A 26,635-nucleotide genomic window follows, 5' to 3' on the forward strand; every position below is an offset into this window, starting at 1 on the left:
TCACTCCCAGTTCAGTGGGCTCCATCAGGCCTGGCTCACCGGAGGCTGTCATCTGGGCCAGAAACAGGAGGAAGAGGGAGGTGGCATCCACCTGGAGGTGGCCCCACTGGTCGTCGCCCACCACAGTGCTGCAGGTGGCAGTGTTGTACTTGGCGTGCAGGCTGTCCTTGGTACTCTGAGTGCGCTTGAATCTCTCCACTTTATCCACCTGAGGAAGACAGCAAGCTGGCTGCATGGAACCCTAAGGGGTTCATGGCTAGCAGGGTCATTATCTTGGATTTAGACCTTTTATCTGTTACCTCTGGGAGACAGAGGGATGGAAGGTAGGGGACGGATGCTCACTAGTGAGAATCACACAGAGCGGGTGGGGGTGTGTATCTCTTCCTGCCCATCACCAGAAATGTCTTAGTCTACTGGGATTTTAACAAGCTCTGCAAGCTTGAGAGGTCAAGCCAAAGGGTTTCCTTGTCTGCTATTCCCAGCATGAGCTGTGACATGTAGTAGGAACTCAACGAGAGGGAGAGAAGGAATGAGGGAAGAGGGGAGGAAGAGGCCCTTTTCTCCCTCTGTAAATTTCTTCTTTAAATTTCCAATCCTATTTCCTTATGTTGAAAAGAAAAGAACAACGATGCTTTTCAAAACTAATGGGAACGTGCCAATCAAAGGTGGGGACTGTACCATATTCATCTTGGAATCTGTACAGATCCTAGTACGATGTTCTGTACACAGTACATGCTCAAGAAATTGTTCTACCTCTCACTGAAAATACCAGTAAATATTACTGTCAAGTTTTAAAAACTCAAGCATTTCGACTCAAAGTGAAAGCAGCTCAGTCGTGTCCGACTCTTTGTGACCCCATGGACTATATAGACCATGGAATTCTCCAGGCCAGAACACTGAAGTGGGTAGCCTTTCCCTTGTCCAGGGGTCCTCCCAACCCAGGGATCGATTCCAGGTCTCCCACATTGCAGGCGGATTCTTTACCAGCTGAGCCTCAAGGGGAAGTCCTCAACTCAAAGAAACCCTTTTATAAACTTAACAGAATAAACAACAGCACACGGCTTTCTAGGAGTGACTTTTCAAAACAATGTTTTCTTCCTTGTTTAGAAAAAGAGCATGTTCTTCTTTTACAGAAGTGAGTGAAAGTTGCTCAGTCGTGTCCAACTCTTTGCAACCTCATTGACTATAGTCCATGAAATTCTCCAGGCCAGAATACTGAAGTGGGTAGCCTTTCCCTTCTCCAGGGGATCTTCCCAACCCAGGGATCGAACCCAGGTCTCCTGCATTGCAGGCGGATTCTTTACCAGCTGAGCCACAAGGGAAGTCCAAGAATACTGGAGTGGGTAGCCTATCCCTTCTCCAGTGGATCTCTACAACTCAGGAATCAAACTGGGGTCTCCTGCATTGCAGGTGGATTCTTTACCAACTGAGCTATGAGGGAAGCCCTGAAAAGACTTTGAGAAAGTATTCTCTGAGTCTGGTTCTATGGTATATTAAACTTACTGAAGATAATTTTAAAATGAGAAAGTAGGCTAAATTTTTCAATTTCTCCTCATCTTGAGAAGTTCAAAACACTCTAAGGCTGATAGTTGTCACCAGGAAAATGATAAAGCGCCCACTCAGATGACCCAAAAATACATCTGTCGTTTTCTGCCTACCTGTCTCATCATGCACTGGAGAAGACCTCGCATCAGTTTCACCACATTCTGTGGAAATAAAATAGGATCAGTAACAAGGCCAGCTTCCCTGCTCCATGAAAACAACCTCCTCCCTACATGACAGGTAAGCCAGTGCTGCCTGGAACCTTCCCCAAGAAGGCATATACAAGCACTTTGATTGTTCAGATTATTTCTACTTCTCCATTCCATCACAAAGAAAGAAAATCTTGATGCAATGACTTATCTCAAATAAAGATGTTGGACCAGATGGTATCTTCTGGTGCTGAAATCCAGTGACTCCTGCTATTTTATTCAAGACAATTTTTATAAGCCTAGTACCTTGGAGCTTTATGTTTCAATTCTTAGTAATTCATTTTCTTTATACTAAGGATGAATTAAGTCCACCCTGCCTGCCCCAAAGTAACGATGCTTTGCCAAAACAGCCATTTGTGACACCATTACTGGACTATTGAGTAAAGTTCTTACAAAATGTAAGTAGTTGCCAAAGTTTCTCAGTAATACATGTTAGAACCAATTATGGACCTAGAGAGTATCATACTGAGTGAAGTAAGTCATACAGAGAAGGAGAAATATCATATAACAATAATTATTATTATAAACAATAACATGATAATTAGACATTCTGTTCCGGTATTGTACAAAACACTTTACTTAGATTCCCACTAATTCTTGCAACGCCCTTTTGAGGTGGGTGTTATTATTTCCCCACTTTACAATGAGGAACCTGAGGCTGATGAATCAACACTGCTCAAGTCTCTCAGCTAGCAAGGGGTGGAGCAGGACACAGCCCAGGCCCTCTGACTCCGGAGTTTGAGCTCCTTGTCGATACATTATATTGCCACTCTCTTCCTCCACAGTTCAGGCCCGCTGAAAGAAGGTCCTCATATGTCCTGTTAAATCCACTAGAAAAAGACTTCACAAGTGGCTAGAGAATGGGGTATTTTTAGGTCAAAGTAGGCTGGCTGAAAGAACTTCCCTCCCAGGGCTATTAGCATCTCCTCTCTTACACAATGAACAAGGTTTGCAGGCTAAGACCACCAAAGATAATTATGGGAGAAAAGTCTAAAATGGATCACCTTTCAGATTCTTCATTCTCTAAAATCCTAGGATTCTAGAGTATAATCTCACTTTATGTCAGAAACTCTCTTGATGCAGAAAATATTACCTAATTAAAAGGTATAATTAACACTGTCAAAATTAATATTTCCTACAGTGTGAAGCATAAACATTTGCCAATTGACTTCCCCTCAAATAAGGTTATTTTCCATTGTGAAGAGGCCCAGTGGTTCCCAACTGGGGGTGACATTAGCATCCCCTGGGGGTGGGGAAGCATTTAGAAATGTGGGGGTGGAGGCATTTTTATTGTCACTCTGATGGGGACGGGAGCTATAGGCATTTAGTAAGTAAGGACTAAGGATGCTACGTGTGCTGCAATGCATGGGACAGTCTCACACAATGAGCAGCTGTACTGCCTAAGCCCCAAGTGGAATAGTGTCCATGTCGAGGATCATTGGAAGATCCAGTGTTATTTTCCATAATCAAGAGAGATGTCTGCTGCAGTTATTAACCACACTCAACAAATCAAATAATGTGCTCTCTCTGTGCCTCTCTATTGTCAGTCATAGAGTGGCAAATCTAGTCAACTCTAACGCAGATCAGAAATTGCTTACAGTAGAGAGGTAGTGGGGTGGTGGGTGGGTGTGGGTGTGGGTGTGGGTGTGGGTGAGAGAGAGAGAGAGAGAGAGAGAGAATAGCTAGGCACGGCTTTACTTGGATTTTACGTCAGGAGGATAGAAAATTTGGAGAACATGAATATCAAATTATTACACTGTTAAATGAATGATATGTAACTTATGTAACTGCCATCCAAATTCTTGGAGGAGCATTCAATGCTTGCTGTATGCATTTTAAATACTACCCCTTAGCTCCAAGACTAGGTCATTTCATCACCTCATACTTAGCACGTCTAGTCAAATTCAAATGGTCCTTTCCCTGCTCCCACAGACAGGCTTCTTCTTTTAGCTTCCCTACTGCTGACAAGGCTGCCTGACACTCAGGCCCACTTTGTTTATGATTGGGCCACAAGAATTCTACCTGGACCTGATGACCCACTGGCTGTGTGGGCCAATAAGCAGTGTGCAAATCAAAAACAAATCCCAAAGGCTCTCATGCCATGAGAATGATACTTCTACACATCAATGCGCCTTGTAGGGTAAGGGAGTTAGAGAAGGCAAGGTTCGGAAAAAGAACGAGACCGGCACTTTAAGGAACAGATCACCTTTAATGAGGCGAGAAGGGGCAGCAGTCAGATTAGTGACCTGCTGCCCTAACCCAAGAAGAGAATAAGTATATATAGGCATATATGTGGAAATCTACTGTCTTAAGGGGGCCTGTTCTTCTCCAAGGTTGTTCGGAGTAATTATCTCTTAAATGGCTGGGGCAAGGAATTCTGGAGATCGCCAGAGGCTGGACCAGCTGGGAGCTGGGTGTAATCAACCTTAATGTCCATTTGTTTTCTTCCGGTGAGAGAGTTCTTTATTTTGCATAGAATGGTGGGGAGGACCGGGAGGGGAGTTTTAACTCCAGGCTATTTTGAGCCATGTATCTTTCCTTCACTCCTTACTTCAAGGCTATTACTGGGAACACTGAAAATACCTCCATGCTCAGGGGTAGATTATTTTCTTACATACTTACTGATGGCAAGTCTTTGCTTTGGTAGGTATGTTGGTTTCTGATTTTGGAAAACAATAAAGGATTTCATTGTGCCGTATGATAACATGGGTATGAAAACTGGACAATATCAGTGTGGTTCAAAATTTAAGGGTATTGCAAATTAATAAGACTGCTTTGGAATGATTCAAACTAGAAAGGCATTTTGCAAAACTGTTTTAAGTAGTGGCAACACTGTTTGAATAAATATCCTTTCAACATGAGGACTCCACAGAGCATACATTTTGAAATGTGGAGTTCTAGTGTGCTGCTTTAAAAACAATCATGTTAGTTTATAATGACATCTCATACGTGAGTATGTATAAAACTGACAGAGCATGTGAGACAGAAATGTAGCTAGTTAGAAATTTGGATATCTACTCAGTGTGATTGTTGTTTTTTTATGGAGGGAAAAAAAAATCTCAAAAGGAGAGACATGAGAGGTTAAGAGACCAGAGTGCCTCCCCCAAATATCCTACAACAGAAACGGAGGCGGCACCTGCACCAGGCTGTTTTGCACACAGTTACTTCCTTGTAGGCTTTTCAGTCCAAGGAAAAGGTGCTGAGCGCCAGGCCAGAGCTGCCAGTCAGCCTTACCTGCTCCAGCTCGTAGGCCTTGGCCTTGTCCTCGTCGCGGTCGGCGTTCTTGCGGTAGGCCATGCCCAGGCCCCACACGGCCAGGATGCTATAGATGTTATCCCGTACCCAGGCATCCTTCTGCTCATGACTGGCTGACATCAGCCCCGTGATGGGATTCTATCAGAGAGGAGACACGAAATGACAGCACCACCTTTCACCCAGCACCTGGGTCAGGAACGCTCACCCTAAGCGGGGCACAATGAGGACTGGGACGAGAAGCGAAGAGCCCAGAGTTCCAATCCTTGCCCTGCTACCACAGTGTGATCTTGGGTGGGCAGTGACATCACTTTTCTAGGTTTTGGTTTTCTGCATAATGAGGATATTAGACTAAAAAATATCTCTAAGGCAACTTTTAACTTGTAGTACTTGTTGTTTTGCTTTCAGATGAGACCATACTGTTGTAAGTGACAAACAGAAGAAACAGCAAACAGAAAAGCCTACAAGGCTTTTACAAACCTGTGCAGTATGGAATTAATTCTTCCTCTCCTGTGGTGTTTCCACTCCAATTGGTAAAGCACTGAACATGAGAGCAAGGAGCCCCACTCCACCACTCCAGCTCTGTGTGCCTGGGGAAACTGCCTGCCTTAAAAAGGAGGCGCTGAACAAGAGGCCATCGGGGGGTCCTATGGAGCTATGATATCACCAGTATGTAAAAGGACAGCTGAGTCACTAAAAAGCCAGACCTTCACAAAAAAAGTATACACAAATGTTCATAACAGCATTATTCATAATAGCCCCAAAGAGGAAACAACCCAATGTCCATCAACTGATGAATGGATAAACAAAACATGGTCCAAACAATATTATTCCTGAAACAATATTCCTGAAATATCCAGGAATAAAAAGGAATGAAGTACTAATACAGGCTACAGCATGGATGCATCTTGAAAATATTATGCTAAGTAAAAGAAGCCAGTTACAAAAGTCTACATACTATATGATTTCAATTGTACAGAATGTCCAGAATAGAAAATCTAGAGAGATAGAAAGTAGATGAGCAGTTGTCTAGGGCTGCAGGTAGGAGTGGTGGGAGGAAATAGGGAGTGAGTGAGTGACTGCTAACAGGTTTTTTTCCTTTTGGGGGGTGATGAAAATGTTCTAAAATTGACTGTGGTGATGATGTACAACTCTGAGTATGCTAAAAAAAAAAAGCCATTAAACTATACATGCTAGATAAATTGTATGGTAAGGAAATTATATCTCAAGAAAGCTATTTTTTTAAGAATCTAGTCCTAATAAACTCTGTGCCTAGAAATGATAAGATAGGAGAAGAGTCAAATAAATATAAAGCATCTGTTGACTTTTCCTGAAATTATGCAAAGAAATATGTATCTAATAAAATACATCATAGCAATCAAAACCTTGCCAGCTTAAAATATTACTCAAAAGAGTATTAAATTATTTACAAAAGGGCTCATTAAAAAACCCTGTTGGGGGACTTCCCTGGTGGGCCAGTGGTTAAGAATCTGCCTTCCAATGCAGGGGATGCAGGTTTGATCCCTGGTCAGGGAACCAGATCCCACATGCCCATAGGACAATTAATTCTGCATGCCGCAACCAGAGAAGTTCTTGTGCTCTAGAGCCTGTACTCCACAACAAGAGAAGCCCATGCACTATAACCAGAGAAGCCCAGTCATTCTGCAACTAGAAAAAAATGCCCATGTGGTGCAACAAAGAGCCTTGTGCTGCAACGAAGACCCAGCACAGCCAAAATCAAAACAAATGAAACCAAAAAAAGCAAGAAAAAAACAACTCTGTTGAGTATTTTCAAAGTGAATGCCAAGGTAACTAGGTAAAAAAATATCGGCATAGTTTCAGATAGTCCCACCTAAGGAATTAAATATTTGACTTTCTCCTTTAACTAATCTATGCCCTCTTCAAAAACATCTAAAATACAACTGATACTCCTTTAGGGGAAGCAGCATTCCATGTATTGACATTGTTCTACAGTCAACAACTAAAAACCAATGATATAAAAAATCAACCAAAAAAACAAAAATCAATCAGAAGTGAACTGTAGGAATGGCTGAAGGAAGGTACAAGTCTTTTCCCAATAGTGGACTCCTGGAGTTCTTTTTTAAAAAATTACTGGCACAAACAAGGTATATCATAAGCATCTTTATCTGTTCTGGGGCCATCAGGAGATCCAGAGAAAGAACTCGGCCCCTCCCTGGCGTACTTATCAACCGTGAGTCAGTTCTGAGACAAACAGCCTTCCAGTGACACAGCAGCGACCGCCTACACAGAGTGCCAAGTGTGGTTTGGATTATGAAATGTCACTGCCCTGTTACCTGAAAGTCACCTCTGATTCTTTAGTTTGAGTTTAACTGTCGAAGTGGAGCTACACTGTCTGAGCCTCATTTCACTACAGAGAAGCAGTTGGGGTGTTTCAGGGGATCCCCACATTCAAAACTGCACATATAAGCCATGTTACATTAGGGTACTGCTGCACTCATAAAAGGAGTACTATTAGGAACTGGAAGCCTGGTCTCCCCAAGATTAATATGTAGAAATTTAATTCCCAGTGTGACAGTATTTGCAAGTGGGGCCTTTGGGAGATAATTAGGTCATGTGGGCAGAATGGTCAAGAATGGGAGCACTCTTCAGTAAGAGGAGGGAGAAGCTACGAGGAGAGCTGCAAAGAGTCAGTGGTAGTGTCCCAGTGCAGCAGCACAAACCTGTGCTGAGACTTAGCTCTCCTCCTGCAGGAGAACTGACAATGACATCCCTTAACTGTAGAACAGGTGGACCAACACAGATGAGCCAAACATAAACTGTGCTTTCAGCAAAAGCAAAGGGCGAACAAGTGGACAGCTTATCTTTCAAATCCAGTCATTTGTAGGCCCCTCTCCAACATTTTTTCATTTCTATTTAGGTGAAGTGCTGTTCCTAACTCCTATTTATCAATGAAAAAAAAAAAAAAAAAGGAAGGGCTCTGAGGCCTAGAATGGATTGGGCCTGGGCCTTGACCCCCTATACTGCAGTCACAGACAAGAATAAAATGTTGCTGGCTTGTATTTCTCATCCAAGCCTTGTGTCCATCCATGCTCAGTTGTGGTTCTGCTCTGTGCTGTCTTGCCACTAGGAACCAAGCTAACCCCCAAAACGCTGCCCATCTCATACCAGAGAAGACAGACACAGTAAACCATGAGCTGCCTCTTACAGGTGCTCACCAGAACTGACACATACCACTTCCTCTCTCATCTCAGTGATGAATGCAAGTCACACGACCATTCCTAAGTTCAACATAGGGATGTGGAAAAGCCTCTCCCAGAGATGAGAAGCAAATAAATGAACAATCATTATGTGAACAACTATGCTGTCTTGATGACCTCACCTGCCAGCTGTGAAGCACAGGAAACTCTTCTGTCTTCCACAGCTCACCAATTACTGAATCTAAAGTGCTTAGAGATTAATATGGTAATAAATTACTGGCTTTTTGCTTTTGGACGTATGAAAAAGTGTTAAAGTAATAAACTGAAACCCTACTCTTTAGGGTTTGGGGTTTCCCTTGTGGCTCAGCTGGTAAAGAATCCACCTGCAATGCGGGAGGCCTGGGTTTGATCCCTAGGTTGGGAAGATCCTCTGGAGAAAGGGAAAGGCTATCTACTCCAGTATTCTGGCCTGGAGAATTCCATGGTCTATATAGTCCATGGGGTTACAAAGAGTCAGACACGACTGAGTAACTTTCACTTCACTTCACTCTTTAGAGTAGCTAGAAGAGGGGGAAAGAATTGAGATGTTAATGTCAGATAAAGCAGACATCACAGCAAAGAAAATGACCAGGGATATAAAAGGATGTTACATAATAATGAAAGAGTCAGTTCACTCTGAAGACATAATAATCCTACATGTGTATGTACCTAGACAAGAGGCAAAGGGATACATAGTGACTAGGACAGAACAGAAACTGGAAGTAGATCCACACAAATATGACAAATGTCTAAACACAAAGTATATTGGAACATTTAAACATCCACATGCAAGAAAATGAATCTCAATCTAAATCTCACCTCTTACACAAAGTTAACTCAAAATGGATCACAGATCTAAATGTAAAATGTACACTTATTAAACTTTAAAAGAAAAACACAGAAGAAAAATCTTCAGGACTTAGAATTAGGTAGAATAAGCCATGATACCAAAAGTACCATGTATAGAAGAAAAGTTGATAAGCTGAACTCTTTCAAAATTAAAAACTTTTGCTCTGTGAAAGACATTTAAGAGATAAAAAGACAAGCTATAGACTGGGAGAAACTATTTGCATGTCACTTACTCAACAAGAATATAGAATATAGAAAGAACTCTCTCTCAAAAAAAAGGGGGAAAGAACAGTCAAAACTCAATAGTAAGAAAACAACTATTGAAAAACTGGTTTTAAAAAAAACCTTGAACAGACACTTCACCAAAGAATATATGCTGCTGCTGCTGCTAAGTCGCTTCAGTCATTTCCGACTCTATGCGACCCCATAGACGGCAGCCCACCAGGCTCCCCCGTCCCTGGGATTCTCCAGGCAAGAACACTGGAGTGGGTTGCCATTTCCTTCTCCAATGCATGAAAGTGAAGAGTGAAAGTGAAGTCGCTCAGTCGTGTCCGACTCTTAGCGACCCCATGGACTGCAGCCTACCAGGCTCCTGCGTCCATGGGATTTTCCAGGCAAGAGTACTGGAGTGGGGTCCCATTGCCTTCTCCAAAAGAATATATACAGATAAATAAATGAAAGAAACAAATAAAAAGAAGGCCAACATTAGCTATTAAGGAAATGCAAATTGAAACAACTGTGAGATACCACTACACATCTACTGAATGGCTAAAAGAAAAAAGAAAATAATGCCAAACCGCATGATCATCTCAACAGATGCCAAAAAAGCATTTGATAAAATTCAACAGCCATTCAAGTTAAACACTCTTACCAAAGTGGATATGGAGGGAACATACCTCAACATAATAAAAGCTATTGATGACAAGCTCAAAGCCAACATAATAATGGTGAAAAGCTGAAAGCCTTGTTAAAATCTGGTAGAAGACAAGCATGCCCACTCTATTCAACATAGTACTTGAAATCCTAGCCACAGAAATCAGACAAGAAAGAGAACTAAAAACATCCAAATTGGAAGAGGTAAAATTGCCATTATATGCAGATGACATGGTTTTATATATATATATATACACACACACACACACACACACATATAACCCTTAAGACTCCACACAAAAACTACCAGAATAAACAATTTCAGCAAGATAGCAGGATACAAGATTAACATACAGAAATATGTTGCATTTCTTTACACTAACAATGAAATATCACAAATGGAAAGTAAAAAACAATCTCTCTTAAAATCACACAAAAAAAAACCTAGGAATAAACCTAACCAAAGAGGTGAAAAATTTACATGCTGAGAACTAGAAAACATTGATTAAGGAAATGGAAGATGATTTAAATACATGGGAAGATATCACATGTTATTGGATTAGAAGAATATTGTTAAATGGTCAGACTACCCAAAGCAATCTACAGATTAAATGTAGAGCTTATGTGATCTCTATCAAATTACCCAGGACATCTGTCACAGAACTAGAACAAATACTCCTAAAACTTATGCAGAAGCAGAGAAGACCCAGAATTACCAAAGCAGGCCTGAGGAAAAAGGACAAAGCTGGAGGCACAACTCTTCCAGACTTCAGACAATACTACAAGCCTACAGTAATCAAAAGAGCACAGGTACTGGCACAGAAACAGACATATAGATCAGTGGAACAGAATAGAGAGCCCAGAAATAAACCCCCATACCTACAGTCAATTCATCTTCGGCAAAGTAGGCAAGCATATACATGCAGAAAAGACAATCTCATCAGCAAATGGTGCTAGGAAACCTAGAAAGCCACATGTAAAGCAATGAACCTAGAACACTCCCTCGGACAATATACAAAAATAAATTCAAATGTCCCAAAGACTTCAACGAAAACTTCCCTAATATGGGGAAGGAAATAGCCACCCAAGTCCAAGAAACTTGAGTCCCAAACAGGATAAACCTAAGGCAAAACAACCCAAGACACATATTAATCAAACTAACAAAGATCAAACAGCAAGAGCAAGTATTAAAAACAGCAAGGGAAAAGCAACAAACAACACACAAGGGGATCCCATAAGGATAACAGCTGATCTTTCAATAGAAACTCTTCAGGCCAGAAGGGAATGCAGGACATACTTAAAGTGATGAAAGATAAAAACCTACAACCAAGATTACTCTACCCAGCAAGGCTCTCATTCAAATATAAAGGATAAATCAAAAGCTTTACAGACAAGCAAAAACTGAGAATTCAGCACCACCAAACCAGCTCTTCAACAAATGCTAAAGGATCTTCTCTAGACAGGAAACACAGTAAAGGTTTACAAAAACAAACCCAAAAGAACAAAGTAAATGGTAATGGGATCATATTTATCAACAATTACCTTAAATGTGAATGGGTTAAATGCTCCAACCAAAAGACAAAGACTGGCCAAATGGATATAAAAATAAGACCCCTATATGTGCTGTCTACAAGAGACACACCTCAAACCTTAGGACACATACAGACTGAAAGTGAAGAGGTGGAAAAAGATATTTCATGCAAATGGGGACCAAAAGAAAGCAGGAGTAGCAATACTCATGTCAGAAAATAGACTTTGAAATAAAGACTGTGACAAGAGACAAAGAAGGAAGCTACATAATGATCAAAGGATCAATCCAAGAAGAAGATATAACAATTATAAATATATATGCCCCCAACATAGGAGCACCTCAATATGTAAGGCAAATGCTAACAAGTATGAAAGGGGAAATTAACAATAACACAATAGTGGGGGACTTTAATACCCCACTCACACTTATGGATAGATCAACCAAACAGAAAATTAGCAAGGAAACACAAGCTCTAAATAATACAATGGACCAATCAGAACTACTTGACATATATATAGGGCATTTCACCCAAAAATAACGGAATTCACCTTTTTTTCAAGTGCACACGAAACATTCTCCAGGACAGATCACAGGCCATAAATCTAGCCTTGGTAAATTCAGAAAACTGAAGTCATTTCAAGAATCTTTCTGATCACAGTGTGGTAAGATTAGATGTCAACTACAGGAAAAAAAAAAAAAACTATTAAAAATACAAACATATGGAAGCTAAACAACACGCTCTGTATCACCAACAGATCACGGAATAAATCCAAAAAGGAAATCAAAATATGCATAGAGACAAATGAAAATGAAACCACGACAACCCAAAACCTATGGCATTCAGTAAAAGCAGTGCTAAGAGGGAGATTCACAGCAATACAAGCCTACCTCAAGAAACATCAAATAAACAACCTAACTTTACATCTAAACCAACTAGAAAAAGAAGAAAAGAAGAACCCCAAAGTTAGAAGGAAAGAAATCATAAAAATCAGAGCAGAAATAAAAGAAACGAAGGAGACTATAGCAAAAATCAACAAAACTAAAAGCTGTTTCTTTGAGAAGATAAAATAGACAAACCATTAGCCAGCCCCATCAAGAAAAAAAAGGGAGAAGAATCAAATCAATAAAATTGGAAATGAAAATGGAGAAATCACAACAGACAACACAGAAATACAAAAAATCATAAGAGACTACTATGAGAAATTATATGCCAATAAAATGGACAACTTCGAAGAAATGGACAAATTCTTAGAAAAGTATAACCTTCCAAAACTGAACCAGGAAGAAATAGGAAATTTTTAAAGACCCATCACAACCACAGAAATCAAAGTTGTAATCAAAAATCTTCCAACAAACAAAAGCCCAGGACCAGATGGCTTCACAGGTGAATGCTACCAAAAATTTAGAGAAGACCTAACACCTATCCTACTCAAACTCTTCCAGAAAATTGCAGAGGAAGGTAAACTGCCAAACTCATTCCATGAGGCCATCATCACCCTAACACCAAAACCAGACAAAGATGCCACAAAAAAGAAAACTACAGGCCAGTATCACTGATGAACACAGATGTAAAAATCCTCAACAAAATCCTAGAGAACAGAATGCAACAACATATTTAAAAGATCAAATAAATAAATAAATAAATAAAAAGATCATATATCATGACCAAGTGGGGCTTTATACCAGGGATGCAAGGATTCTTCAATATTCACAAAATCAATGTGACACACCATATTAACAAATTGAAAGATTAAAAACCATATGATTATCTCAATAGATGCAGAGAAAGCCTTTGACAAAATTCAACACCCATTTATGATAAAAACTCTCCAGAAAGCAGGCATAGAAGGAACATACCTCAACATAACAAAAGCCATATTCAACAAACCCACAGCAAACACTATCCTCAATGATGAAAAATTGAAAGCATTTCTTCTAAAATCAGGAACAAGACAAGGGTGCCCACTCTCACCACTACTATTCAACATAGTTTTCAAAGTCTTAGCCACAGCAATCAGAGAAGAAAAAGAAATAAAAGGAATCCAGATTGGATAAGAAGAAGTAAAACTCTCCCTGTTTGCAGATGACACGATCCTCTACATAGAAAACCCAAAAACACCACCAGAAAATTACTAGAGCTAATCAATGAATATAGTAAAGTTGTAGGATATAAAATTAATCCACAGAAATCCTTTGCATTCCCATACACTAACAATGAGAAAATATAAAGACAAATTAAGGAAATAATCCCATTCACCACTGCAACAAAAAGAATAAAATACTTAGGAGTAAATTTACCTAAAGAAACAAAAGACCTTCCCTCATAGCTCAGCTGGTAAAGAATCCACCTGCAATGCAGGAGACCCCCAGTTTGATTCCTAGGTTGGGAAGATCTGCTGGAGAAGGGATAGGCTACCCACTCCAGTATTCTTAGGCTTCCCTTATGGCTCAGCTGGTAAAGAATCCGCCTGCAATGTGGGAGACTTGGGTTCAATCCCTGGGTTGGGAAGATCCCCTGGAAAAGGGAAAAGGCTACCCACTCCAGTATTCTGGCCTGAGTCAGACACAACTGAGCAACTTTCACTTTTCATATATAGAAAACTATAAAACACTGATGACAGAAATCAAAGATAACACAAATGGATGGAGAAATATACCATGTTTGTGGATTGGAAGAATCAATATAGTGAAAATGAATATACTACCCAAAGCAATCTACAGATTCAACACAATCCCTATCAAGCTACCAACGGTATTTTTCACAGAACTAGAAAAAATAATTTCATAATTTGTATGGAAACACAAAAGCCTGGAATAGCCAAAACAATCTTGAGAAAGAAGAATGGAACTGGAGGAATCAACCTGCCTGACTTCAGACTATACTACAAAGCTACAGTCATCCAGACAGTATGGTACTGGCACAAAGATAGACATATAGATCAATGGCACAAAAGAACAAGCCCACAGATAAATCCACACAACTAAGGATACCTTATCTTTGACAAAGGAGGCAAGAATATACAATGGACAAAAGACAATCTCTTTAACAAGTGGTGCTGGGAAAAACTGGTCAACCACCTATAAAAGAATGAAACTAGAACACTTTCTAACACCATACACAAAAATAAACTCAAAATGGATTAAAGATCTAAACATAAGACCAGAAACTAGAAAACTCCTAGAGGAAAACATAGGCAGAACACGCTCTGACATAAATCACAGCAAGATCCTCTATGACTCATCTCCCAGAGTAATGGAAATAAAAACAAAAATAAACAAATGGGACCTAATTAAACTTAAAAGCTTTTGCACAACGAAGGGAACTATAGGCAAGGTTAAAAGGCAGCCTTCAGAATGGGCGAAAATAATAGCAAACAAAGCAACTGAATTAAAGCAAAGAATTAATCTCCAAAATATACAAGCAGCTCATGCAGCTCAATAGCATAAAAATGAACCAATCAAAAAGTGGGCCAAAGAACTAAACAGACATTTCTCCAAAGAAGCCATACAGATGGCTAAAAAACACATGAAAAGATGCTCAACATCACTCATTATCAGAGAAATGCAAATCAAAACCACAATGAGGTACCATCTCAGGCTGGTCAGAATGGCTGCTATCAGAAAGTCTGCAAACAATAAATGCTGGAGAGGGTGCGGAGAAAAGGGAACCCTCTTACACTGTTGGTGGGAATGCAAACTAGTACAGCCACTATGGACAACAGTGTGGAGATTCCTTAAAAAATTGGAAACAGAACTGCCATATGACCCAGCAATCCCACTGCTGGGCATACACACCGAGGAAAGCAGAATTGAAAGAGACATGTGTACCCCAATGTTCATTGCAGCACTGTTTACAATAGCCAGGACATGGAAGCAACCTAGATGTCCATCAGCAGATGAGTGGATCAGGAAGTTGTGGCACATATACACAATGGAATATTACTCAGCTATAAAAAGAACACATTTGAGTCAGTTCTAATAAGGTGGATGAAACTGGAGCCTATTATATAGAGTGAAGTAAGCCAGAAAGAGAAACACCAATACAGTATAGTAACACATATATATGGAATTTAGAAAGACAGTAATGACGACTCTACATGCAAGACAGCAAAGAGAGACACAGATGTATAGAACAGGTTTTTGAGTATGTGGGAGAAGGCGAGGGTGGGATGATTTGAGAGAACAGCACTGAAACATGTATATTACCATATGTAAAATAGATGACCAGTGCAAGTTCAATGTGTGAAGCAGGGCACTCAAAACTGGTGCTCTGGGACAATCCAGAGAGATGGGGTGGGGAGGGAGGTGGGAGGGGGGTTCAGAATGGTGGGACACATGTGCACTCATAGCTGATTCATGTCGATGTATGGCAAAAACCACAATATTGTAAAGTTATTAGCCTCCAATTAAAATAATTTAAAAAATAAATACATTCAAATGTCCTGAAGACTTCAACATAGATGTGATATCAAACTCCTAGAAGAGAACATAGGCAAAACATTCACTGACATAAATTGTTGCAATGTTTTCTTAGGTCACTCTCCCAAGGTAACAGAAATAAAAGTAAAAATAAACAGAACCATATCAAACTTAAAAGCTTTTGCATAGTAAAGGAAAACATAAACAAAAGACAACCAATGCAATGGGAGACAATATTTGCAAATGATGCAATCAACAAGGGTTTAATTTCTAAAATATAAAAACAGCTGATACAACTCAATAACAAAAAACTAAACACAATAAAAAATGGGCAGAAGACCTAAATAGACATTTCTCCAAAGAAGACATACAGATGATCAATAGGCACATGAAAAGATACTCAACATTGCTACTTCTTAGAGAAATGCAAAATCAAAACTATGATGAGGTATCACCTCACACCAATCAGAATGGCCATAACTAAAAAGTCTACAAACAACAAATGCTGGAGAGGATGTGGAGAAATGGGAACTATCCTACACTGTTGGTGGAATGTGGACTGGTGCAGTCGCTACAGCAAACAGTATGGAGATTATTTAAAAAGTAGAAATAGTTACCAAATGATCCAGTAATCCCATTCCTGAGCATATATCCAGAGAATACTATAGTTTGGAAAGGTACATGCACCCTAATGTTCACAGCAACATTATTTACAATAGCCAAGACATGAACTCAACCTCAATGTCCACCATTAGATGAATGGATAAAGAAGATGTGGTATACACACACACACACTACATAAACACACACTGGAATACTACTCAGCCATTAAAAAAGAATGAAATAATGCCCTCTGCAGCAACATGGATGCAACTAGTGATTATCATACTAAGTGAAGTAAGTCAGACAAAGATAAATACCATATATCACTTATATGTGGAATCTGAAACATGATACAAATGAACTTATTTACAAAACAGAAATAGACTGACAGACATAGAAAACTAATTTATGGTTACCAAAGGGGAAAGAAAATAAAGATGGATAAATTAAGAATTTGGGATTAGCAGATACAAACTGGTATATACAAAATAGATAAATGACAAGGTCCTGCTGTGTAGCACAGGAAATATATTCAGCATCCTGTAATAGACCATAATGGAAAAGTATATAACAATCACTTTGCTTATACCAGAAACACAACATTGTAAATCAAGTATACTTCAGTAAATAAATAAAAATCTAAAATATTAGAAAAAATAATGTCAAAACTAAGTGTTGACGGGGACATAGAGCCACTTGAATCGTCAGACATTGTTGGTGGGAGTGCAAAACAGTGCTGCCAGTCTAGCTATGTGATCTTGGGCAAATTACTTAACTTCTGTGATCTCTGGTTTCCTTTTGTATAAAAAGGAAGGTTCAAAGCAGATTGGAGGGCATGGGTTCATGTCCCCTCAAGCCCTATACTTATTCCTGTTCTAACGGAAACACTGTAGCCTCTGCCTGTCCAGTACCTGTTTCTCCTTTTTCTGGTAATGGCCTATAATTTTCCCTGCTGTGACTGTGTGGTTCTTGGGGGGAAGTGCTGATTCCATTATTGCCTGCCCCCTGGTCATGACCCCAGCTGCAGGGAAGGACATGTGACCCAGCCTGGCCAATCTAGGCACAATTCAGGGATGTGCACATGACCCAGGCTGGACCAAATGAGAGCCATTCTCAGTCAGGACTTTCTCTGGGGCCATTATAGAAAAACCTCTTTCTGCAGACGGCACCAATCTGAAAGGATAAATCTGGAGCTGCCAAGGGACCACCTCTGCCACCACTTAGGAGAGGCTGGCAGATAATAAAGGCCACTCTGAGTCAAACGGGGTCAAGTAATGCAAAGAGATAAACTTGATCATTTGAGCTCCTGAATCCAGCCATGCCTGAATCTAGAACAGTCCCTTGGACTTTTCAGATATTTGAGCAATAAATTCTCTTTTGTGCTTAAAGGCCATTTAAGGCGGGTGTGTCACTTACATCTGAAAGAATCCTGACAGATAAGACTGTGAATTCTTATTAAATGGCCATGATGAACTAGATACTGTAAAAAAAACCACTTGATGCCATTAAAGAAATCTAAGATTGAGGCAATATTAAGGCAAAATACACAAGACACAAGCTAGATGATAGCATCGAACTATCTAATTTAGCATGTACTTCAATTTATAGCTGGAGGGCACAGAGATGAATGCACAGAGAGGACAGACTCCTTCTTTCAATCCCTCCATCCTAAAAGAAAATCGGAGTAACTCCTTACTGATCTCTGCCTCTAGTACTGGTTCCTTCCAACCCATCCTCCACAAAGGGAGGTCACAGAAAGACCTAGAATCTCAAGACTTCATTGCTCTGCTCAGAATTCTCCAACCCACAGGAAAGAACACCCACATATAAACCCATGCACCTATGGTTAATTAATATATGACAAAGAGGCAAGACTACACAATGTTCAACAAATGGTGCTGGGAAAACTAGACAGCTACATGTAAAAAGAATGAAATTAGATCATTCTTTAACACCACACACAAAAATAAGCTCAGAATGGATTAAACACCTAAATGTGAAATCAGACACATTAAAACTCCTAGAGGAAAACATGGGCAGAATACTCTTTGACATAAATCATAGCAGTACCTTTTTTCAAGCCATCTCCTAGAATAATGGAAATAAAAACAAATGGGACCTACCTAAACTCAAAAGCTTTTGCACAGCAAAGGAAACAATAAACAAAATGAAAAGACTACCCACAGATTGGAAGAAAGTATTTGCAAATGATGTGACCTAAAAGGGATTAGTCTCCAAAATTTGCAAACAGCTCATGACACTTAATAGCATCAAAACAAACAACCCAACCAAAAAAACAGGCAGAAGACCTAAACAGACATTTCTCCAAAGAGGATATACAAATGGCCAAGAGGCACATGAAAAGATGCTAAACATCGCTAATTATTAGAGAAATGCAAATCAAAACTACAATGAGATATCAGCTCACACCAGCCAGAATGGCTATCATCAAAAAATCCGCAAATAATAAATGCTGGAGAGGATGTGGAGAACAGAGAACCCTTCCACACTGTTGGTGGGAATTTAAATTGGTGCAGCCACTTATGAAGAACAGTATGAATAGAGCTACCATTGATCTTGCAATCCGACTCCTGAGCATGTATCCAGAAAAAAACATGATCCAAAAGGATACATGTACTCCAGTGTTCATTGCAGCACTGTTTACAATAGCCAAGACATGAAAGCAACCTAAATGTCCATCAGCAGGGGGATGGATAAGAAGATGTGGTACATATATACAATGGAATATTACTCAGCCATTAACAAGAACGAAATAATGCCATGTGGAGCAACATGGATGGACCTAGAGAGTGTCACACTGAGGGAAGTTAAGTCAGAGAAGGATATCCTTTATATGTGGAATCTAAAAAGTATATAAAAGAATTTACTTACAAAATAGACTCACAGACTCTGAGAATGAACTTATGGCTGCCTGTGCTAATGTGCTAAGTCGCTTCAGCTGTGTCTGACTCTTTGTGACCCCAAGGACTGTAGCCCGCCAGGCTCCTCTGTCCATGGGATTCTCTAGGCAAGAATACTGGAGTGGGTTGCCATGCCCTTCTCCAGAGGATCTTCCTGACCCAGGAATCGAACCCAAGTTTCCTGTGGCTGCTGCGTCAAAGGCAGATTCTTTACCACTGGTCCTGTACACACTGCTATATTAAAATGGACAACAACAAGGACCTACTGTATAGCACATGAAACTCTGCTCAATGTTATGTGGCAGTCTGGATGGGAGGGGAGTTTGGGGGAGAATGGATACATGTATATATATGGCTGAGTCCCTTCACTGTTCACCTGAAACTCTCACAACATTGTTAGCTGGCTTAAACTCCAATATAAAATAAAAAGTAAAAAACAAACAAACAAACAAACAAAAATAACACAAGAATTCTCCAACCCGATGATAAAATCAAAGTCCCTCAGGCAGCCATACAAGGCTCATCATGGGCTGGCTCTTCCTCTCACATCTAGCCTCACCACCCATACCTCCTTCCCTAGCCCCCCAGAAAACCTGAATTTATATTTCCTTCACGTGCTCTGCTCTCGTACTTCCGTGCCTGTGCACACACTCTTCTTTCCACCTGTAATGCCCTCTAGCAAACACCCCTCCTTCATATACTCCCTCCTCCATGAAGCCTTTCTGGAACTTCCTTTCCTATGCTCCAAGGGACAGAGGTCAGAGGCCTCCAAGCTAACTCCTACCCTTGGTCTTCTTTCCTTTGGATTAAGAATTGCTATGTTCATGCCACCACCTTGCTCAGTTCCAAGGGAGGAATATATTGTTTAATGATTCAAACAAAATACTTAGAAGAAGTCAGGATAAATGTTAAAACACATGATTACTTGTCCCTCCCACCCTTCCCCATCACCCCTATGCTAGTAAGGCAAAACAGAATGTGAGAATTTCTATTACAAAAACTGGTTAAATTCACTTAGTGTATGGGAATTTTCTTCTAGCAACTGCTGCTAGAAATGTTAAAGGGGATGGGGAAGGGCAATGCCTTGGGCTTGAGAGTTTTAAGGAGGAATTATAATAGCATTTGTTCTAAAATGATCGCATCTATAATTGAGACTACTGGTTATGTGAGTAACCTTTATTTTTTCCTTCAGTTTAAAAGGTAGATTTTTCATAATTTGATATGTAAACCTCAGGCTTTCAGAGAATAATGTTGACAACTTAAGCTCTGATATGCAGCAGGCTCATGTTTTACCTAGGGAGATCACAGGTGTGCAATTCTCACTTTCAAATCATGTCTTTTTCTAAATTGCTGATGAAATTTCCCCCTCTGGGTTTACAAATAATGCACAAGCTGCAAGCTGTCCTGGGCTGGTGCATTTTTATCATCTCCTACGACTGAATGATGGCTTATAGGCAAACAAGCTGGGTTGGAAGCCAAGGGTTACAAGAATCCACTTCATTCTAGCTTCATTCCAGAACCCAATACACATCTTCAAACTTGCAAACTTCACAGAAACCATTCTGGGCCCCTTTGCTACAATCAAATGTGTAAATTACTTTACTACTCTTTAAGGAGATTTTAATTCTTTGCCTCTCTCGCCAATTCCTTAGCCTGAGGTGTTAGTCCTTCGCCTCATGTTGTGGAAACTTACAGAACAGATCCAAACTCAAGGGCTGTGAGAATCCTCCCGGCTACACCTAAATCAGAGGTGTCAAAGGATGATTGGGTGCCACGCTAGCACCCTTTCACCTGAACAGGAAAATTGCAAATGTCCCTATTTGCTATTTTCAGTAAGACTTTATTCTATTAGGCTCAGGCTTCCCTGGTGGCTCAGTGGTAAAGAATCCTCCTGCTAATACAAGAGACATGGGTTCCAGTCCTGGGTCGGGAAGATCCCCTAGAGAAGGGAATGGCAACCCACTCCAGGATTCTTGCCTGGAGAATCCAATGGACAGAGGAGCCCGGTGGGCTACAGTCCATGGGGTCACAAAAAATCAGACATGACTGAGGAACTAAACAACAAAACGGGTTGAGAGCATGGTGGCACCACACATGCTCCTCTGCCTCTGGGCTCTCCAGCATGTTGGTCAGGAGTCCACAGATGGGCTTTGTTAGGGCACAAAGCTAGAGGTCCTCGAGACTCCTGGAATTTTTTTTTCCTAGAACTTTTTTGTGAGCATTCTTCCCAGAAGATATTCAGCCATCATTAAATTCTCAAATGGGTCTGTAACCCATCTGATTAAGAACCACTTCTCTAAATTTAATTTTATGAACATTAATTATGTTCTCCTCACCTATTATTTTGAGGCAGATGTGATATTTACTTCACTCCATTAGGGAATGCAACGTAATTTGGTATTCACAGCAATCTGGTGTGTCTTAAGTATTTATCTCCACTCTTTGGCCTGTTTCCAACAAGACTGAGTACTTATCATGGGGCTGTCAGCTCAGAAAAAAGGATGACCTTGAAAAGGTCCCTTCAACTCCCTTAAAAGACGCTTGCTCCTTGGAAGAAAAGCTATGACAAACCTAGACGGCATATTAAAAAGCAGACAGATTACTTTGCTGACAAAGGTCCATATAGTCAATGCTATGATTTTTCCAGTGGTCATGTATGAATGTGACAGTTGGACCATAAAGAAGGCTGAATAATGAAGAATTGATGGTTTTGAACTGTGGTGTTGGAGAAGACTCTTGAGAGTCCCTTGGACTGCAAAGAGATCCAACCAGTCAATCCTAAAGGAAATCAACCCTGAATATTCATCGGAAGGACTGATGATGCAGCTTCAATATTTTGGCCACCTGATGTGAAGAGCTGACTCATTTGAAAAGACCCTGATGCTGGGAAAGGTTGAAGGCAGGAGGAGAAGGGGATGACAGAGGACAAGATGGTTGGATGGCATCACTGACTCGATGGACGTGAGTTTGAGCAAGCTCTGAGAGATGGTGAGGAACAGGGAGGCCTGGCATGGTGCAGTATATGGGGTTGCAAAGAGTTGGATATGACTGAGCACCTGAAAAACAACTCCCCTGGCTGGAATTCTTCAACTGTAAAAGCAGACTGGGTGATCTCAGTAGATGATCTTTTGGATCCCTGCAAAACTGGAAACATGGTCCTTTGTTTGTAAATGAAGGTTCAAGGATTTTCACTGAAGTACTCAAATGTTTTTCATCTGTCAGTAAAATATTTAAAAGCTGTCCTGAAAAGAACACAGCGAAAGTCCTCCTCCTGGCTGCCCCTAAAGAGAACTGAAGTGGGAGATGGCAGAAAGCAGGGCCTGGGATAATACCAGGAAGGGGAAAATGTTATCTATGCTCTTTTCTCGAACTGACACACAGACCAGATAACCATCAGTCTGACTATGGACTAAAAGTGTCACTTCTGCCCCTTTTCGACTCAGTGCTACCCAGAATGCTTGTGCATGCCCTGGTCCACCACTATTCTCATTCCCATTGTGACTATTAAATAAATTCCTCCTAGAGTAAACGAAACTAAGAACAACAGATGACAGGTTGCAGCAACTTTGGATGGTAGAGGTCTGATAAATAATAACAGCAGCAGTCATTTATTAACTGCACATACCACTGCCCATACTACGGCACACAGACTACATGGTAAGCATTTTATTTCATTCATTCATTCATTCAATCAAATGTTTTTAAAATCTCTACAAACCACCAGGTACTAAGGGCCAAGGGGCTTCCCTGGAGGCTCACCGGTAAAGAATTCACCTGTCAATGCAAGAGACACAGGTTCGATCCCTGGGTCGGGAAGATCCCCTGGAGGAGAACATGGCAACCCACACCAGTATTCTTGCGTGAAAAATTCCATGTACAGAGGAGCCTGGAGGGCTGCAGTCCATGGGGTCACAAAGAGTCAGATACGATTGAGCACACACGCACATGCTAAGTGCTAAGAATAAATGGTAATTAAAAGAAATCCTTGGTTCTGTGCAGTGGACTTTATAGTCTAGTGGGAATTCATTCATTTTAAGTCACACAAGTAGATGTAAAATTCCAACTCAGTTAAGTGCAGCAAAGGGGATGTGTGTCATGCTGTGACGGCGTCATGGAGGGAGGGCTTCCCCGGAGGAGCTGAGGTAGAAGGGAGGTTAAGATGTTACCCAGAGTGAGGGTCAGCAGGAGGGCACACCTGCTTTGAAGACGACCACTTTGGCTGCAGTCTGGAGAAAAGCTGGGAGGGGACTGAGAGTGGCTGCAGAGAGAAGACAGGTGGGGAAGCTAGTACAGGGATAGAGCATGGCAAGGCTGGTGGCTTACCGAGGAGGGTGGTGATGGCAAAGTGGAGCAGAAGCAGCTGATGGAATCGAGAAAAAAAATCAGCCGAGCTTGGTGATGAAGTACAAGCCGGAAAGGAAAAAAGAAGGGGTCAAAAAGACTCCTGGGTGGCTGACTCAAGGCTCCACATGAGCTGTGGTATCCAGATATATCGGGAAAGATCAAGAGTTTGCTGTTGGGCATAAGACATGGGGGGTGGTTTTCTCTCATTTCTCCCTCCTGGTATGGCTCTTGATAAAGAAGCCAAGTTTTCAAGTCAGCTGAGCTGGTTAACCCTTTACCAGCACACCTCTGGTGGTGAGAGAAGCTGGAGAGCTAGGCTACAGCTAGACTGCAATGTTTGGAAGAACACTGCATTGTATTCTAGGAGTGATGAAAGTCACGGGAAGGATGTAGGCAGGAGAGTAGTGCAATCTGGTGCTGATGTAAGGATGCTTACTCCTGGGGACGAGGGGCCAAGAGTGGAAGCAAGGAGCAATTGGGAGGCTAGAGGGGCAGTCCAGGTATGAGATGGTGGTGGCCTGGACTAGGGCAGGGGCAGTGGACAGGCACAGAAGTAGATGGAGCTGAGACAGATTTTGGTGATCTAACTCATCAGCACATTCTCTCACTTTTTGGTGGGGCAAGAAGGAACAGAAGGAATCCAAGTTGACTCTTAGGCTACTCCTAGACTATGTTTATTAATATAGCCTTAATTTTTACAATATAAGATCTCAAACACATAGGAAAGCAATGTAATCAATACCCACCATTCAGACCCAACAAAGGAAAGCATTCCACCGTAATACCAGATTCCTTTCTTTTTAAAAAATAAAATATTACAGATAAAGTTGAAGCCTTTTTTTCTTTTAATGTGGTATTACATTAATAGATTTTCTTAAGTTTCCCTGTATTACTGAGATAAGCTTTACTTGATTATGATCTATTTTTAATACATTGTTGGCTTCACTGTATTACCTTATACTTTACATCAATATTCATAAGTGAATTTCCTCCAATAATAATATTTCATAAATATTGTCTTATTTGACTATGGTATCTTGGGATACTGGCCACATAAAAGGAGTTGGCAGTTATTCCTCTTTATCTTTTCTCTCAAACAGTTCATTTCAGATAGGGGTTATTTGCTAATCTCTTGCTCCTCTCTCACTGCACTGTACTCACCACACAAAAACCCCATCTCTGCCTAAATCTGACTCTGCCTGCCACTTATGTTTCTTATGGAAGTGCTCAAATTTTCTATGTCCTAATTATTTCTCTGCTTTATCTATAAAGCAGTATCTGAGAAAAAGGAATTTAAAAACTCCCACTATGGTTATGGCTTTGTTAGCAGTTAGGTCAAGTTTTGCTTTAAACATTTTGAAACTACTGATATGTTGTTAATATTCTGTGCGTTTAAAATTGCTTTCTTGGTGAACTATCCATTTATCATCTAGTAATACACCACTTCTGAATTCCTAATAGAATTATTTTAAATTTCAAAATCTCTGCCTGTTAGTATAAAATTACACAAACTTATTTTTGGTTAGCATTTGTATAGTATATCTTGCCTCACTGATTATATATTCAACCTTTATGTATCCCCCATTTTAGGTTTGTCTCAAATCACATATATATTTACAACTTTTTAAAAATTAATTTCTATTATCTGGCTAATTTAAAAATTAACATTTATTGAGATTACTATTATAGACTTATTTTCATCTTCCTGTTTTGTCCTTTGTGCTTTTTAAAAAATTCCCTCAAGCACCCCTCACTGGAGAAAGGAAAGGCTATCCACTCCAGTATTCTTGCCTGGAGAATTCCATGGACTACAGTTGGACACACAGAGTCGGACACAACTGAGCAACTTTCACTCACTCACTCACTCCCCAAGCACCCTTTTCCTTTCTTCTCCCGGAGTGATCAAATTTTCTTTATTCTATTATTTTTATTTTTTAATTTTTTTTCAGGTTTTCTTTTTAGTTTATTTTAATGGGAGGCTAATTACTTTACAATATTGTAGTGGTTTTGCCAAACATTGACATGAATCAGCCACAGGCGCACATGTGTTCCCCATCTAGAACCCCCCCCCCCCACCTCCCTCTGCATCCCCCAGGGTCATCCCAGTGCACCAGCCCTGAGCACCCTGTCTCCTGCATTGAACCTGGACCAGCAATCTGCTCCACATATGATAATATACACATTTCAAAGCTACCCTCTCAAAGCATCCCACCCTCGCCTTCTCCCACAGAGTCCAAAAGACTGTTCTTTACATCTGTGTCTCTTTTGTTGTCTCACATCGTTACCATCTTTCTAAATTCCATATATATGCATTAATATACTGTATTGGTGTTTTTCTTTCTGACTTACTTCACTCTGTATAATAGCCTCCAGTTTCATCCACCTCATTAGAACTGACTCAAATGCATTCTTTTTAACGGCTGAGTAATATTCCATTGTGTATATGTACCACAGCTTTCTTATCCATTCATCTGCTGATGGGCATCTAGGTTGCTTCCATGTCCTGGCTATTATAAACAGTGCTGCGATGAACATTGGGGTACACGTGTCTCTTTCAATCCTGGTTTCCTCAGTGTGTACGCCCAGCAGTGGGATTGCTGGGTTGTATGGCAGTTCTATTTCCAGGTTTTTAAGGAATCTCCACACTGTCTTCCATAGTGGCTGTACTAGTTTGCATTCCCACCAACAGTGTAAGAGGGTTCCCTTTTCTCCACACCCTCTCCAGCATTTATTGTTTGCAGATTTTTTTTTTAATTTTATTTTATTTTTAAACTTTACATAACTGTATTAGTTTTGCCAAATATCAAAATGAATCCGCCACAGGCATACATGCGTTCCCCATCCCGAACCCTCCTCCCTCCTCCCTCCCCACCC

At 40.5% G+C, this 26,635-nt stretch overlaps 1 protein-coding gene across 4 annotated transcripts in view; it reads right to left on the minus strand.

Moving 5' to 3' along the window:
• Positions 1–26,635, minus strand: part of PHKA2 (phosphorylase kinase regulatory subunit alpha 2) — a 276,577-nt gene that overhangs the window by 57,027 nt on the left and 192,915 nt on the right. For all 4 annotated transcript variants that reach the window (XM_055564935.1, XM_055564934.1, XM_055564933.1 and 1 more), the window contains exons 4-6: positions 4,986–5,144; positions 1,659–1,706; positions 40–208 (exon numbers count right to left, since the gene is read on the minus strand). In XM_055564935.1, coding sequence (XP_055420910.1) covers positions 40–208; positions 1,659–1,706; positions 4,986–5,144 — 376 coding nt within the window. The remainder of the gene's footprint in view (positions 1–39; positions 209–1,658; positions 1,707–4,985; positions 5,145–26,635) is intronic.

The sequence above is a fragment of the Bubalus kerabau genome, chromosome X (genome assembly GCF_029407905.1).
Source record: "Bubalus kerabau isolate K-KA32 ecotype Philippines breed swamp buffalo chromosome X, PCC_UOA_SB_1v2, whole genome shotgun sequence".
In the NCBI taxonomy this organism is placed as follows: domain Eukaryota; kingdom Metazoa; phylum Chordata; class Mammalia; order Artiodactyla; family Bovidae; genus Bubalus; species Bubalus kerabau.